This window comes from Ascaphus truei, chromosome 3, assembly GCF_040206685.1.
Source record: "Ascaphus truei isolate aAscTru1 chromosome 3, aAscTru1.hap1, whole genome shotgun sequence".
Lineage (NCBI taxonomy): Eukaryota > Metazoa > Chordata > Amphibia > Anura > Ascaphidae > Ascaphus > Ascaphus truei.
The window spans coordinates 212,960,429-212,976,106 of NC_134485.1; the positions used below are offsets into that span (position 1 = coordinate 212,960,429).

At 36.9% G+C, this 15,678-nt stretch overlaps 1 protein-coding gene across 8 annotated transcripts in view; it reads left to right on the forward strand.

Annotated features, from left to right (window-relative positions):
* Positions 1 to 15,444, forward strand: part of MSI2 (musashi RNA binding protein 2) — a 575,344-nt gene extending 559,900 nt beyond the window's left edge. For 7 of the 8 annotated variants that reach the window (XM_075590055.1, XM_075590052.1, XM_075590057.1 and 4 more), the window contains 2 exons: positions 1,961 to 2,038; positions 6,293 to 15,444. In XM_075590055.1, the coding sequence (XP_075446170.1) occupies positions 1,961 to 2,002 (42 nt within the window). In that variant the 3' untranslated portion in view covers positions 2,003 to 2,038; positions 6,293 to 15,444. The remainder of the gene's footprint in view (positions 1 to 1,960; positions 2,039 to 6,292) is intronic. The other variant, XM_075590053.1, reaches the window with a different exon arrangement.
* The last annotated feature ends 234 nt before the right edge of the window (positions 15,445 to 15,678 follow it).

The window sequence follows — 15,678 nt, forward strand, 5'->3', positions numbered from 1 at the left end:
TTCAGGTGCTTTTTTGTATTTACATTTTTGCTTACTTAACTTGCTAAAAACATGGCCATAAAAAAGAGATTATGGGGCATATTTACTAGGCTGTCTCCTGCCACAAAACACTTTTCCAGCACTGGAAGAAACCTTAAAGTAAATGGGTGTAAGCTGTTTTCCAGCACCCGAAGGGGTCTTATGGCAGAATACCACTTAGTCAATATGGGCCTTAATGCTGCCATGGGCAATAGATAGAAGTGCTCCTATGTAAGGATTTGCATGCATTTGTGTGATCTTTTTTTACCTTAAACAGCCTGAGCTGGTTAAATGTTAATGTTTCAGATTTCAAGGCGTAAGTAAGATACTAACATTGTTTTAATGGCCAATGAAAAATGCATTTTCTTGTTATTGCTACGCAACAATGACCTATAAATCTGGATGGAAAATTGACTTAACAGATTTGCATGCTTTTCATTTCAGACTGCAAAGTATTTTTTTTTGCTCTATGTTGGCATGAATGTGTTTTCATTTGTCCTGAGGCTGCCAATCTTAACACCCTATCAGGAAAGCGTTTTGTGGTTTTTTTTTTTGGAGGGAGGGGGGTAATACACCAAAATTCTGTAAGCGAATGTTACACAGAGCAGAGCTTCTTTTTTTAAAGAAGCAGTAGCAAATGCTAGCTTTAAACTCCTTTTTAAAAATAAATAAATATTTGAAATATTGTAACATTCACCTGTGTCAGTGTGTTTCAGCACATCCCTTCTGGCGAGCCAGCATCTGAAATAACACAACAGTCATTGTATGATCTCATTCTGCACTTCCAGTGTAGACTTCGAGCTATACTGTATTTACTAAGCCACAAGACACCTTCCGTCACCATGGGCTGTAATAGGTGTTCTCGGGGGGGCTGGAAAGTGTCTTATAGCACTGCTTAGTAAATATGTGCCATAATTTATCATGCGCCAAAGCTTGTTGTCTAAAATTTCTAACACTTGGGACTTGTAAGAAGTCATAAAAACTGGCACATGATCTTAAATTGTGTTCTCCTACTACAGTACAATGGCTATTAATAATAAAACTAAGGTAAAGGTAATAAAACTAAGGTAAAGGGCCTGTGTTTTTTTTACCTTTCAAAGCCCCTTACAATATGAGTTGCACAACTAGGTTCAAAGAAGCCGCCAAAGCCAAGATCAGAGTATTCCATTTCTGTCCCTGCACAGAAGTTACAGTGATGCACTTGGAGTTTTCATTGTAAACAGTTCTTCAGTTTTCATTCCCAATGTCTGTTCAATCCTTAGCCTTTCTGAACCTAGTTGTATCCCTCTTCCGATTTATCATGTCACCATAGTAACCTTAGAATCCCATTTGATCAATTGTAATATCAATTGCAGAACATCATTATTCAGCGAACAACAATTTTTCGAGTGAATTGCCCTCTCTCACCCCACCAAGCTCGTCTCATTTAATTTCTCCCCTACTGGAAAAGCCATCTGTGCTCTTATAAACTTGCGTGCTCTGACCTCCAAGTTGTTCAGATGAAAGTACAGCTTTAAACTCCCTTCTTTGCTGTGCTAATATTTCTCTGCGGTGCTTATGTACAGTAGAGTGCAGAATGGCAGCCTCTCTTGGTACTGGAATTTTTTGCTGTCCCCTTGTCTGATGACTAGCCCAAAAAGTAGAGCAATGGGGAATACAGAAAATTCCCATTGGTATACGCACTTGCGATGCATCACATCTCTGCCGTATTATACCATAAATATATACGTTGAAGATGTAACAAACTCAGCGCATATTATTATTATATACCGTGAGAAACACTTTTGTGTTCCTGAGAATCACACATTCATGCCAGCATCACAAGCAAGACCAATGATCATTTCTTGCCGACGTACACATATATATTCGTATCGAGATGAATTGCAGAAATCTGTTCCTGTTGAATAGAGCACTGACAAACTTAACAATTGTACAATTTTAGGGGCCTTTGATTGCAACGGCTTTTACAAATGGATACCATTGAAACGTTTCAGGTGGTTGGTTGCCATCTCACTTTGAGGTATTCTAATCTCTACCATTGTATTTTATAATAAAGACAACATCTCTCTATAATTTGCTTTCTCCTTCATTATATACTCTTTGACATGTAATCCCATTTTAACCCTCTGGTGCCTAACCGTTGCTTTAATTCTGCTTGTGTGCATTTTTGCCTAATCACAGTTAGTGCTGCTGTTCGATCCTTTCTCCTCTGAAGCGGGGGCTGCATCCATCTGCAGAGTAATATGCTGCAGGCGTCTCTGGCACTGATGTGTAATGTAGGAATGTCTAGTCTTAAAAAGAGCTTAAGACAATAGGCCCATTTACTGCTAAACAACCAGGCTCCAAGGGGTTAAGACATGGAGAAATGTGAACCCCTTTCTCTTCAAATCATTTCTTTGGCACTGCCCTTCCATTCCTAAGTTTTTTTGTCTCTGAATGCTTTAAGTAGGTAACTGGCAGCTTCAACACCCTGATTCCTGCCTGACCGTTTGTAAGGGGGAAATCTCATGCAGACATCATAAGAGAAGACATGTATAAGTATGCACCGGGCGGGGGGCTCATACATGATCAATTTGTTAAGATAGCCAGCAGCTCTTACATTAAGAAGGGGGAAAGGGAGATAAAGATTCCCGTTCTCCTGTTTGAGTTGGAAAAACTCTTATAGTCTACCTGGTTTTTTTAACTGAAAAGAAAGTCTGTAGCAGGTATGCTCGCTTCTATAGAATATAGAATGTATTCAACAGAATAACCTCAGTACATTAGTTTGGGACTCCAAGCGTTTTCACTTTCTATGGCCTATAGCTTCCAGGTTCTGTTCGTGATGTCCAAACCTCTGCTCTATGCCAAGACTAAGTGAATATTTCATCCAGGGATGCAAGTGTTAAAGGAAAATCATCACGGGTCCCTAATAAACACTGTACTTAGCTAAACAAAGGCTGACAGCTTAGTTTCACTGCGCAGAACGCCACAATGCATAATTAAGCAATGTGCCAATACTGCAGTCAAAAGATGACATTTTTCCACTAATAACTATGGAACAATTATATGAAATTAAAAAAATTAAAACTATACAAATCCAATTAAAGGCATCACCTTAGTTTACCAAATTTGGTTTGCTGCCAGTTTCCTACCCTTTTTGCTCGTCTCAAATTAATTGTGTGCTCTGGTTTTGTTTTTTGTTTTCTTACCCTTTTGGCGTTTTCTACTGTGTAGACAAATCTGCATTAAACTGTTGATTCTATTAGGAAATGTGAGTATTAACCCCAGCTACAGCCCATTTTTGACATACTGATACTGTAGAGGGTTGTGATACTATAGTCCACCTGTTGTAGACGGTATATCATCCTTTGGCTGGATTATTATTGTTTTTTGTGTCTAGTAAACTGATATTTATTGCAAATTAATTATTGGTCTACAAGATCTGAAATAACAATTAAAATCTAAGCTCGGATATCTACAGCTGAGGGAGACAGGGGAACAATTTGCCCGTGATCTGTGATTAGAAAACTGGAATTTTATAGAAAAGTGGTGCTGCCTTTTCAGTGATGGACTGCAGGAGTTTGGTGATCATTGTACATGGATCAATTTAATGGCTGAATGATGAAACGGGGATAGTAACCCAACAGCGTTCATACTCAACCCCACCGTGGCCTACTAGCAATGAATTACTCAACATTCCGCTCATTGTACACAGCAGCAAAGATAAACCACGTCAAAGAAGTACCACGAATAAGTCACTGAGAAGAAACTGCAGTGTGGTCTAAATAGTCAAGGAATAGGTTTACAGATCGCAGGTTGATATTATGAGATTATGACCCATTTTGTAACCACGCGCTGCATTACCAATCAAAGATGATAAAACTTGCAGTTTACATTTAGCATTACCACATTATACTTTGCTATGCCTAGTAATACAATATAGGCATAATAAATCCCTGCAGAAAATGACTCGCAATGTAATTTAATTGGTGATATGTGCTTGATTGAAGGAAACTGGCAGAAAAACGGTTGAACGGTTTTTTATTTAAAAAAAAAAAAAAAAAAAAAGGACGTATTGTATGGAAAGCGATTTTCTCAAGCAGCAACTCAATGACTTTCCCACCACAGTAGGTTATTACATGATGTTATCATTATTTGTCAGATAATTTCAGTCGCGTTATGCAAAGGGGAATAACCAAATGGCCGTTATCACCTCAGTCTTTTTGTATGGTCTCTTAGCAAGATGCCACACAGATGGGAGAAGTCATACTGCAGAAACTTCTCACCATGTTGAGCTATGGCTGTGAAGAGCCCTGTGAAGCGATTACCTTCAAAAGGCTGCCAAGAAAAATACAGAAACAAACAGGAAAATAAAGAAATAACCAGATGTTTAAATTCATCACCGTATATTCCTCTGTAAATTCCAGTCATTTTGCATAAATGCGAGCTTTACTGTCATTCACTGTGCACTTCAAATACCTCTTTCAGGAATAAAATGGAACTGCAATTTTTCGTGGAGTATTAAACTAATTTTCTCTTGTGAAGCTGCAATAATATTTAGGCATTTTCGGCTGCTTCCCCCATTTGAAAAATTGGTCTGCTGCAGACGTTTTGTAATGACCGTGTGTAGCTGATTTGATCTGCCTACATCTTATAAGTACTTACAATGCCATGTATTTGTCTCTAAGATAGAACTTTAGAAGTGATTCCCTAGAACGTGTGTAAGAGCCTTTCTATGCTTTTGAGGTGTCCTTAGGTTGCCTGCACCAGGTCTCACAGCTGTGTTAGTATTATTACACGACCTTCTGCAAACAGATAGCTGGCAGAATGTGTTACTCACCAGCCATTGCCCAGGGACTGTATAGTCATTTGGCCTTTGATATTTTATCAGTAAAGACAAGTTTCGGGAAAGTCTTTTTAGCACAGAAGTGGCTCACAGCTTTGTTACTCTACCCGTCTGTTTAAATGATCTATCCAAACAAACTGTCAATTCTGTACAAAACATGGTACAATTAGTGTAAGGTTATTGCCAATGTTACCATTCAGAGGAGTATGAAATCCCTGGGCGATAATAACCGGGTAATAATTTGTATTTATAGAACTCCTTTCCTTTTCAGAATGCTTTCCTAGATTGGAGGCATTCATGCAGACATCACAGGGGTGAAATGCATCTATTGAATTGTAGCTGCCTAGCGTGGCATGGCTCCAAAGCAAAGACACAGCTATTTTATTATTATTACCTGGTTACAGCTGGATAGCCCATTCAGTTTTCCAGTTGTTGTACTACCACACCGTGTGTGGGGGTCAGATGGAGCTTTTGATCTCATAATACATGTAGAACTCAGTTACTTAAAAATAAATATTTGAGATAAACTCAGGAAAGTGACTTTCTTCACGTTTTTGTTTAATGTTTTTAAAACAGTGTTTGCTTAGGGATCACGTGTATCTGTGTCCTAGCATTAGGAAATGGCAGCCATTTTATATGCTCCCTAGAAATGTACAAGCATGGGGTTACGGTAACCAAACCATAACAAGTGCCCTACTGCTGTGATACTTCAAAACGTATAGCTCTTGTAAAATGCCAGGGTTGGTCATCACAGATCATGTGCAAATCCCATCACTATGAATGTACAGGCTGGTGAAGGGTTAACCCAGTTTGCTGGAACCGCATCCCCAGAACAGTGTCTTGCAGTTGATCTTCTTCCTCCTCCCTTGCCACTCACGGTTGGCTTGATTTCGCTGCACCTCCCTCCAACTCCACCCTTGATTTTGGATTGAGACGTTCGTTGCTGAATGCAGACATATTTAATTTGCCTAATTAGTCTTTGTCAGATGGCTGTTTCAAGTAAACAAATTAATGTTTTCTTCCCGAACCAAGATAAAGAATTAAATGTACCATTTCATATTCTGGGCAGATGAGGGAAATTAGACAGACGGCCCCCCGGAGAGCAATATCCTCTTGAAATTCTCACGGGGCTTACTTGCAATATGTTGCAGGTTTCCTTAGCTGAATTTATTAAGACTTCCAAAAAATAGTGCGACCCTCTGGAAAGTTACACCCTTACTAACTTCTAAAGTCATGAAGCACCCCAATTTTTTTTATTTATATCCATACGGACATAATGGAGGCCTGTGTATTTTACACAAATATAGAAACCTTTCTAAACTCTGATATTCACACGGAGAGTGTAATTCAGCATAATGTGTTCTAGTTAATTGAGCCATCTGATACCATATAATATTGTTTTGTTTTTCTGGGGGGGTGTTTTAACTCTTGCTGTTTTTCCTGCTGTAGAATTTGTCTGGATGCCCAGGCAAGACCGGGCGAAGTTTCTGAATGGTCCCACGTTGGGATGATGTCATCAGATCTCGAGTACTACATCATCACCAGTACAAGTCACAAACACAGACACACATAACTGGAGGTGGCACGCTGCGGACTGCAATTGTTTCAATCTCATCATCTCATCAACCTGCTGTTCTATAGAATCAACAGCTTTTTCTTTTCAAGAGAAGACAGGGCAGACATCATTTACTGCTTTTACTTTATTGTTGCTTGTGATTTCATTTTTTCTTTTATTTTTTCTTTTAAAATATTTTCAAACATTTGGGAGTAAGGGGCTAGAGTTTGGGTTAGGCTTCTAGTTTTATTTCTTTTTTTTTTTTTTTAACCTCGTCTGTGTTTTAGTTGAAGCTAACCGCAGTAGAATTCATTATTAACGGTTGATTTTCTTTTTACCTGTCTATTTTTAATATGATAATTCTTGCTTGAGGAGGGGGTTTGATCCTTTGACATAAGTTGCAAACTTTGGTACCGATGACAAAAAAATGTATATATATAAAAAAAAAAAAACGAAAAAACATAACCCTTTAAACTAAAGATACTTCAGGTTTGGTTTTAGCACACAACAAATTTAAAAGTAGAATAATATAGAGTTACGGGGTACAAGTTTCCTTTTCATGGTGTATATAATATAAGAGAGCAGCTGACTAAATGGAATATTTAGATTTTTTTTGTGACGTCTCTCTTTGTTAACCTTATTATATCTATTTTCGGCAATAACGCAAGGACAAGAAATTTTTTTGAGTCCTCGGTTTTTTCTATAAGTGCTTTTTTTTTTTTGTTGAAAGAGGTGATATTCTAAGATTTTTTGAAATTCATTCTGAAAACAAACAAAAATGTTGTAAATACTCTTCCATTAAACTACATTATAAACTCTTTAGGAAAGAGAAATAATAATAATAAAAATTAAAATAAAAAAAAAAAGATATTTTTGTGAGGGCAATGTAGCCACGGCATCTCTGAACTTTACGGGGGTAAAAGGCAACATCCTAAACCCTGGGTGAGCAGCCAAGGTGTGCCCTATTAGCTAGATTAACACTGTTAAGCTTGTTGTGTAGGTGTTTTAGACCTGATAACTGTACTAGCGTCATACCAGCATATTACCTAGTTAAACTATGTGCACAGCTTAAAAAGTCTAGTTCTATTTTTACATTGTTTTAAGGATGCAACAAAAACAAAAAAAATCTCTCTGCCTACCCAGACTGAAAATGAAGCTACAGTTTTGATATTTAAAGTATTTAAAGTTCGAAGATCACCATTCGTTTATTTTTTAAAAAAAAAAATTTTTCCTCAATATATTAAATTAGATCAAATAATTGTCCAGGCATTTCAGCTGCTCTATACTGTATATCTGCAGTCCTCTTCTAGAGCTACATTTCCTATTTTGTTGTCTCCGACGCCTGACTTATGCGCTGCAGGAAACGCATCCTTCAGCTATGTTACTTTCTAGCCATTGTTTCCTCTTGTTAACAAAATTAGGAAGGCAAACCGTTTTTTTGTTTTTAATACCTCAGTGCTTCAAGTATCACAATAGAGGAGAGGAAAGATTAATTTATTGTAGAATTAATAATAATAACAAAGGGTAGAACATCATTGCACTGTGACTAGTAGGGAAACCTGACAATTTCCTGTTTGCACAAGTTTAATTGTTGGCTGTTATATATTTGGTCCTCTATTGGGGAGACTTATGAAGGATATTTTAATTTAATTTTTCTTTCATTTTTCTTTTTTTAGTTTAATTTTGAAAAATAGGCGAAAGCAACATAGAAGTACAACTTGGTATAGTTGGCATTAACAACATACTGTTGTGTGGATATTTTTTTTTCTCCTTTTTTTAAATATATATGCCAAGTTTGTGTTTTGGGTTTTTTTAAGTTTTAATAACTGTTACATGTATAAAATTGGTACTTTTTTTTTTTTTCATACAGCCAGTACAAGACACTGAATGCGACATTTCTGAAACAAAAGCTGCTGCACTCCTATTTTTATAAATCTTACTAACTGGTAGCGAGAATCAGACGCGACACGGCAAATAAGCAACAGGGGGGGAAATCATGCTCACTAAAAAAAATAAAATTTAAACAAGGAACATTTTTTTTTTTATCTTTGTTTTTTTTTTCCGAGATTGGGAATGGGATTTGGGGTGTCGATTTCCATTTTATATTTTGTTTCTCCATAAGCAAAATGCTAGCCGCTTCTTAAATCTGAAAACTCAATCATGTAATGAATTAAACCAAACGGTTCTATGTAAAGAAAAAAAAGAAACACAAAAACAATGAAAACTGTTCTCCCCATGGTTTAATCTTTGAAGTCAGGGTTTTTTTTTTTAATGAATATTTTGTCAATGTTAATGATGTACTGTACTTATATATATATATATATATATATATATATATATATATATATATATATATATATCATTTTTTTTCATTCCCAGTCACCTCATAGAATATGCTTTCTTCCTCATGAATATATCTTAGCAGTGTATATAGTGGCTATCGTGTAAGCGTGCTGTCCTGATGCTAATGTACTGAATTCATTTCCTCCTCTTCCTCTCTTATAGTAAATATTGGTAGTTGTATCGTAATTAAGGTTAAAGAATAAAAAAAAAATAGATGTAGTTCTTCAGATTTAGGACCAGTAAGGATAGAACTTTCTCTAATTTAAAGAAAAAAAATGCTGATGATTTTTGGAGCAGTTTTTTTTTCTTTTGTTTTTGTTTTTTTTTTAATTATTATTATTATTTGTTATTTTATTGATCTGATGTGGTTTCAACTAACCAAAGGTCTCACAACGCTAAAATGCTGGCAAACTCTAATAGGCAATTTGTAGATCTCCCCACCCCTCCCTTGACTTTGAAAGGGGAATGCCATACTACCTTAAATGCTAATGCTATATATGCAAAACTGGATTTTTTTTAAACATTTTTTTTTTAAAAGAGGGAGGCATGGTATATTAAATGATTTTACTAAGAGAAAACAAATATTTTTTTAAGAGTGCTCAAAAGAAATCAATAATCTGTGTGAATATGTTTTAGATGTTTCTATACCTTTTGAAGAGTCCCATTGGCCCATAGATTAAATATTGTGGAACCTGTTACGTTTTAAATGTGGCCACTTACATCAAGGTTCTCTAGTCCCCTGCTGATGTAGTGCTTCCATATTCCATGGTTTTGTAAATTACTCTAGCACAAAGTCTCAACAGTCTCTTTATTTTACTCAAGGTCAAAGGGTCGTGTCTCCTTAACCACAACTTGCTAGAGCTGATGTACCACATTGTTTTTCTACTGCTATTCTCCAGGCGATGCCAGCAGGAGAGATTTTAAATATATCCCAGAATTAGCTCAGGTGCCTCATACTTCAGTCCCGAGTGGTTTGGCTATTCCTAAAGCCTTTCTTGTTGGAGAGCTCCATGTAGTCGATCTATTAGGTCTATCAATGCCATTAAAACAGATGTCTTCACTTGACTGCCTCACACGCCGACACCTCACTCGCTGCACTAAAATCTTATTTTTATTTCAGTCCTACGACTACTATCTTGACCAGAATAAATACAGGTATGATGAGCAATATGTCTAATAAAGTGCAGGATTTAATAGGTGGAAAAGCAAAGAAGAATGTTCTATTTTTAACTTGCTATGTGTATATACGAGTTGCCTACAATATATACATCTATAGAAACATACCCACATAGAAACACATTTATGTTCAAACCTCAAGCCTTTGGGAGCCACTACTATAACCTCAAACGTGTGTACACTTTTCATGTATAGCTGTAAGGATGGTAACATCTTACTGAATTTCACCCCTACTTGGGGAACACTGTGTCAGGAAAGCCAAGTCATGTGACATGTCTGTAAACGTTGGGGAGAGACAATTTCACAAACCGGATAATTATACTTTTCATGTTATCCAACAAAATAGGAGATAATGGATTATTTTAATCTGTTTTACATCATCAAGCTGCTATTATATTTAATCCATGCTGCCCCAAAATAAATGAAGGCGATCACATACATTGTCATTTTCACTTTGCAACTCGAGTCATTATTCAAACATTTCAAAAGACACAACATCTAGATGTGATTGCTCATACCTACACAGAATACGGCAGCTGCAATATAACCATCAGTTTTGTTAGCGGCTAAAAAAAGCAACGCCATAAGAGCAAGGTTCAGGAGCTTTTTTAAGCAACCAGCAGTGTGAGTTTTGACTTTAATAATAACTGAAGCTCTTCTATTTGTTGCTTTATATAATACATGGCATAGCCCACTTACTGTATGTCCACTTTAGCCTGATACGGTAGACATCACATGGCCTTAACAGCACCTCGGTATCAGACAGATTCCCTTTAGAACATATTCTATTGTAACTGGCTACGGTTTATTTCCACAAATGCTGGAAAAATCAAAAGGCGGACAGTTTTGTAAAGAGTCCAATAGGTCAATCCTTGAATTTACCAATTTTACATAAGCCAATTAGCCTAGAGCTTTCTTACATAACTAATAATGACCAGGAGACGCCAAACCATTTATGCACAACCTCAACTCTTTGTTTATCAAAGACTCCTGGCTGCAAATGTAGGCAAATATACGGCATCAGATTTATCAAAGTAGAGAATCCCTCTGGACAGTCAAAGCTAATGTTCTCTGGGTGCAGTATTTTTGCCCCAGTTTTGCAACGAGAGACATTGATAAATGGGCCCCACTGCGTTCTAGTCACTTTTGAGTGAGAGCACAATATGGAATACAGGGGGGGTTGATAAGGACCCAATACCACAATAATATTAATGGAATGCTTTATTTTCTTGGCAGTCACAGAAACACCATTATAACGATGCTTTGTAGAGCGTGATTTGAAGTTGCAGAGTTCTCCAGCATCGCCACTTAACCGCGATCCTAATCTCCTAGAACTGTTTCTGTGATGGAAGGGTGGTGTTATAAATGGGGGCAGAGGAAAAAGTTTAAAGCTGCAGGACAAATAAGAGAGTCAGGGAAGAGATGAGAAAAATGCAGAAAGGATTTGGAAGGGGAGGTGTTAAATCGAGGGGGCGTGTTTTAAATCTGAAAACGTTCCATAGCTGTCAGGACTTAATCTCATCTGACCCTCTAATGCTCAATTTTTCTTGGATGCTTTTCATTTAAGAAATTGACATATGGGTGAGCATCATAAAAAAAAAAAAGCATGTTGCACCAGTTCCTTGAGAGCCGTGGTTTGGTTGTTCCTGCTACTGTGACTATAACCTAAACATGTTTGTGGGTACAGTAGTAAACATTTCCAGTTTAACGTACTTTATGTACCGTACTTTCATACCCACAATTTATGGTTTATAGAGGCTGTTCATCTTCTGCCTTTAAACCCACGACATAGATGTTCTATGTTATTAACAACACCTATAAAAAAATCTATATCGACCATATTGTAGGCATATATAAAATGATATTTTCGGGTGCATTGGTCAAATCAGCACACAGGTACTTTTATTGATTAGTTCATTTACTGCCCGCGGTAAATCAATTTGTATCGTTGAATGACAGTGGGCTGGACAGAACCCTGCATTGCAAGGCATTGTAAGCCACCCTGGGTTTATCCCTTCGTACTTACTGCAGGTTTCTGCCCTAATTTTCTTACTACCCGTGGCCATTTTATATGCATTTGAGTATTTATAACTGTTAGGGTAGACCTGGGGGGTATGTTGTGATGTGGCTAACACTGTTAACATCCATGTCTTCTAGTTGTGCCAGACTAAAAAAATGTAACTCACACAGATAACAGTTGTCATCCTCTAGAACTGTCCCTAGCTGTCTCTGCTCTGGGCTTTTGTGCAATATTCTCAGATGTATTTCAGTGGAAATGGTGTTTTCCTATATGGTTAATCAGTAAAATGACTCATGGAATCTGTTACCAATGAACTTTTGCAGTCATTTAAAAATGCCCTTCAATATTGCCCAAGATGCCCAGAGCAGTAAAGTTTTAACTAAAAGTCTCCTTGCAAAAGAAATGAATCAGTGAAAGCAAACATGAATCTACTGTACCATCTAACTGCTTTGTTGCCAGAGGGGCTTGCCACACGTCTGGTTAACCACTCCCCTTACTGGAATGTTTTCAGGTACAGCAGCAATGCTGTGCTGATCTAATCTCCCCATCATTACAATGTATTTTATATACTACGGTCACATAAATACAACTTACTGTATGCAGACAAAGAGCTGGCAACATGTATTTTGCGAATAGTGTCCCTGCAGCAGGCGTAAAGCTTTCTTGGATGTAAAAATAGTCTCAAAATGCCCCATTCAGAAATGTTCATTTATCAAGCAACTATTTTGGTAATAGCTGCCCCATAATACAGCATAGTAATGTGTCATCCTATGTTAAACAATCGCAAAATATGTAAACCTTAAATTAAGAAAAAAAAATCTAGATATTTCCATCAAAATGTTAGTAAAGCAGTGATGGGATTGAATGTAAATCTAGCTAAATACTTTATTTAAGCAGGATGGGGACACATGTAATGGCACCCTCTTTAGTGCATAGCAATGCCCTTTTAAAGTTGAACGGGTTAACAATGGGTAAACATGTTATTAACAATAGCATTTTTTTACAGCGCTTTTGAATTCCAACCCGCCTTAACATTACTGGGGTGGAATCACGTTTGTTGTGCTCTAGTTTGTGTGACGACCTCTGTAAAGGATATAATAATTCCTGATGCGCTTGATAGCACTGAGACACAATGATATATGCTATTAAAACATCTTTCTGTGCTGGAGAAAAGTTAAGCTCCATTTAAATGAATGGTTCTGATATCTTCTCCGGCATGGGGAAGGCGATTTACCGGCATATTAAATAGGGGTCATAGAGATTTGTCCAAGGTCAGAGTGTTGGTACCAGGAGAAGGCGTTGAACGTGGCATTGTGCATCCACATCCAACACACTTAGCACTGCATCACATCCCCTAAAACTCCATCTTATAGAAAGATAAACCAATCAAACTGAAAGATAAGAGGACAATAGAAAAAAATAAAAATTAAGCAAAATTGAACACTGGGCCATAATGTTATGTATCCTGTAGCACAGTGATTTCCAACTCCAGTCCTCAAGTACCCCTAACAGATGAAGTTTTAAGGAGATCCCTGCTTCAGCACAGGTGGCTCCATCATTTTGATTGAGCCACTTGTGCTGAAGCCGGGATACCCTTAAAACCTGACCTGTTCGGGGTACTTGAGGACAGGAGTTGGAAATCTGCTGTAGCAGATATCCACTTATTAAGAGGCTCAAAGAGAAAGGTTTAAGTGCTTCATAACCTTCTTTGGACTGTAAAACGTTTCTTCCATTCCTATGGCAGTAAAATGACCCTCAAGGACTTCCTCGTGTACTAACACAGTAGTGGAGAACAGGCAAGTGTATTGCACTGTGTGCTAACACCCCATCACTGGTTAAGGTTTCAGGAACCTAAGCAAGAGATTCAATGTTATTGCCTACTTTTCAGCACATTCTCTCACTAAGTAGGCGATACACAGGTTTCATCCTGTGATGGTTTTCTTAGCAATGGTGAATCCTCACAACCCTCACTACTAAAACAAAATGGTAATAACATATATGCGAGCACGATCCCCTTGATTAAAATGAAGCCTGACCTGTCCTTTTTGTTTTCTAGTTTCCATGATTGTTCACTTTAAGTTGACCTTGTACTGTAGCTTGGACTTTAAGGTAGCATGGCTCTGTTGCTGTCATTTTCTTTATCATTGTGCTGCAGTTTACAGCTGATGAATGAGGCACATTGTACTAGACTAGTTCAATCATTGGGTAATTGTTGGTAATGACGACCTGAAAGGTGTACGGATTTGTATTTTTTTAATTTTATTTTTTTCGTTCCAGTTATTTAATAAAGCCTCTCCTTTTTCTTTTTGTATTACCCTTAAGTGTGATTGAGGGCTAGGGACTTAGCCACAAACACCAGACATTTCAGCCTTTGCCATACACAAACGCAACATGAACAAGACTAAAGCAATATTGTTTTTTCATTGTTAATAAGTCATCCATGGTTTATGTGTGATATAGTACAATTGTTTACAAAAACACTAATTTGTATTTAACTTGAAAAAAAAAATAGAAAATGGTTAAAATGTCTTGCGTATAATTCCTTAGAAGTTGATTTTATCCTGTATGTTGCAAACACAAACTGGCAGGAAGTTCTATCAATATACACTGGTAGTTTCATACAGTCATGTTATACACATTGTACAACTATTCATGAGTTTCCAAAATCTGACCATTCACACACATGTAAACACTACGAGATTTCTGTATGTTAAGCAATACTTCAATATACTGTAATGAGTTTTACCAAAAATAAGAGAGAGGGAAACAGATAAAGAAATGAAACCGAAAAAGTAAAGAATTACATGTCACCCAAGTAGCCCACATGATCTGTGCTTAAATCACTGAGCAATCAGAATGTACTGTTTTTCAGCAGACTTTAAAAAAAATTATTTATTTTTTTTCCTTTGTTTTTTTTGTTGTTTGTTTTTTTTTTCTCGATCTAACAGGGTAGATAGAAAAATAAAAAAATAAACAGGAGTCACCAATGCTTACTGTATACTGCACATAGCACCTACTGTAGTGCAAGATCTGCGGGCCTCATTTGAAACTGAGGTGGGCTGTCAAGTCTAGAAGTCAATGTTACTTGTGAGTTCTAGATTCCGGACTTTTCATAAAATGCAGATCTAAGCATCGCTGGTGGTTCTGCAGATCTGAACACAAATTAACCTTAATGGCACTGTGGCAGACCTAGCCCTTACTTTTATACTTTAGTATGAACTGATGAGAACTTTGGTAGTGACTATTTTTTTTATATATATATGCATATGTATGTGTATATATCAAGCATCGCATCTTTCAGGTCTTTGTGTATGGCTTTCCGAAGCCTTGTTGTAAATTACTATGTGGATGGGGGTCTCTCACATCATAGATGTGGAAAGTATAATTTTATATTTGTATTTTCAAATAAATAAGTTTGTGAAAGGTTTCCATCCTCTACTGTGGTCCAGAAATCAATGTGTTTGTCTGACAACAAAAAAAAGAATAAATAAAATAAACTGTTTTGAACCAGTTGTTGTGTCCTTTTCAAATGAGAAATAATAATAATTTAAAAAATCATGGGTTTAGACTTAGACCATGGTTCTATAATGTGTTAAAGTGAGGGATACAGTTCCATGTCCCTTGTAGCCTAACACTGCAATTCCACTTAACACTAATCGAGTTAACAATACATTTAAAGCGCTCAGCCATTTAACATTCAGCCATTTTTTGCTTTTGTTTTATGTCAGGGCATCTTAATTG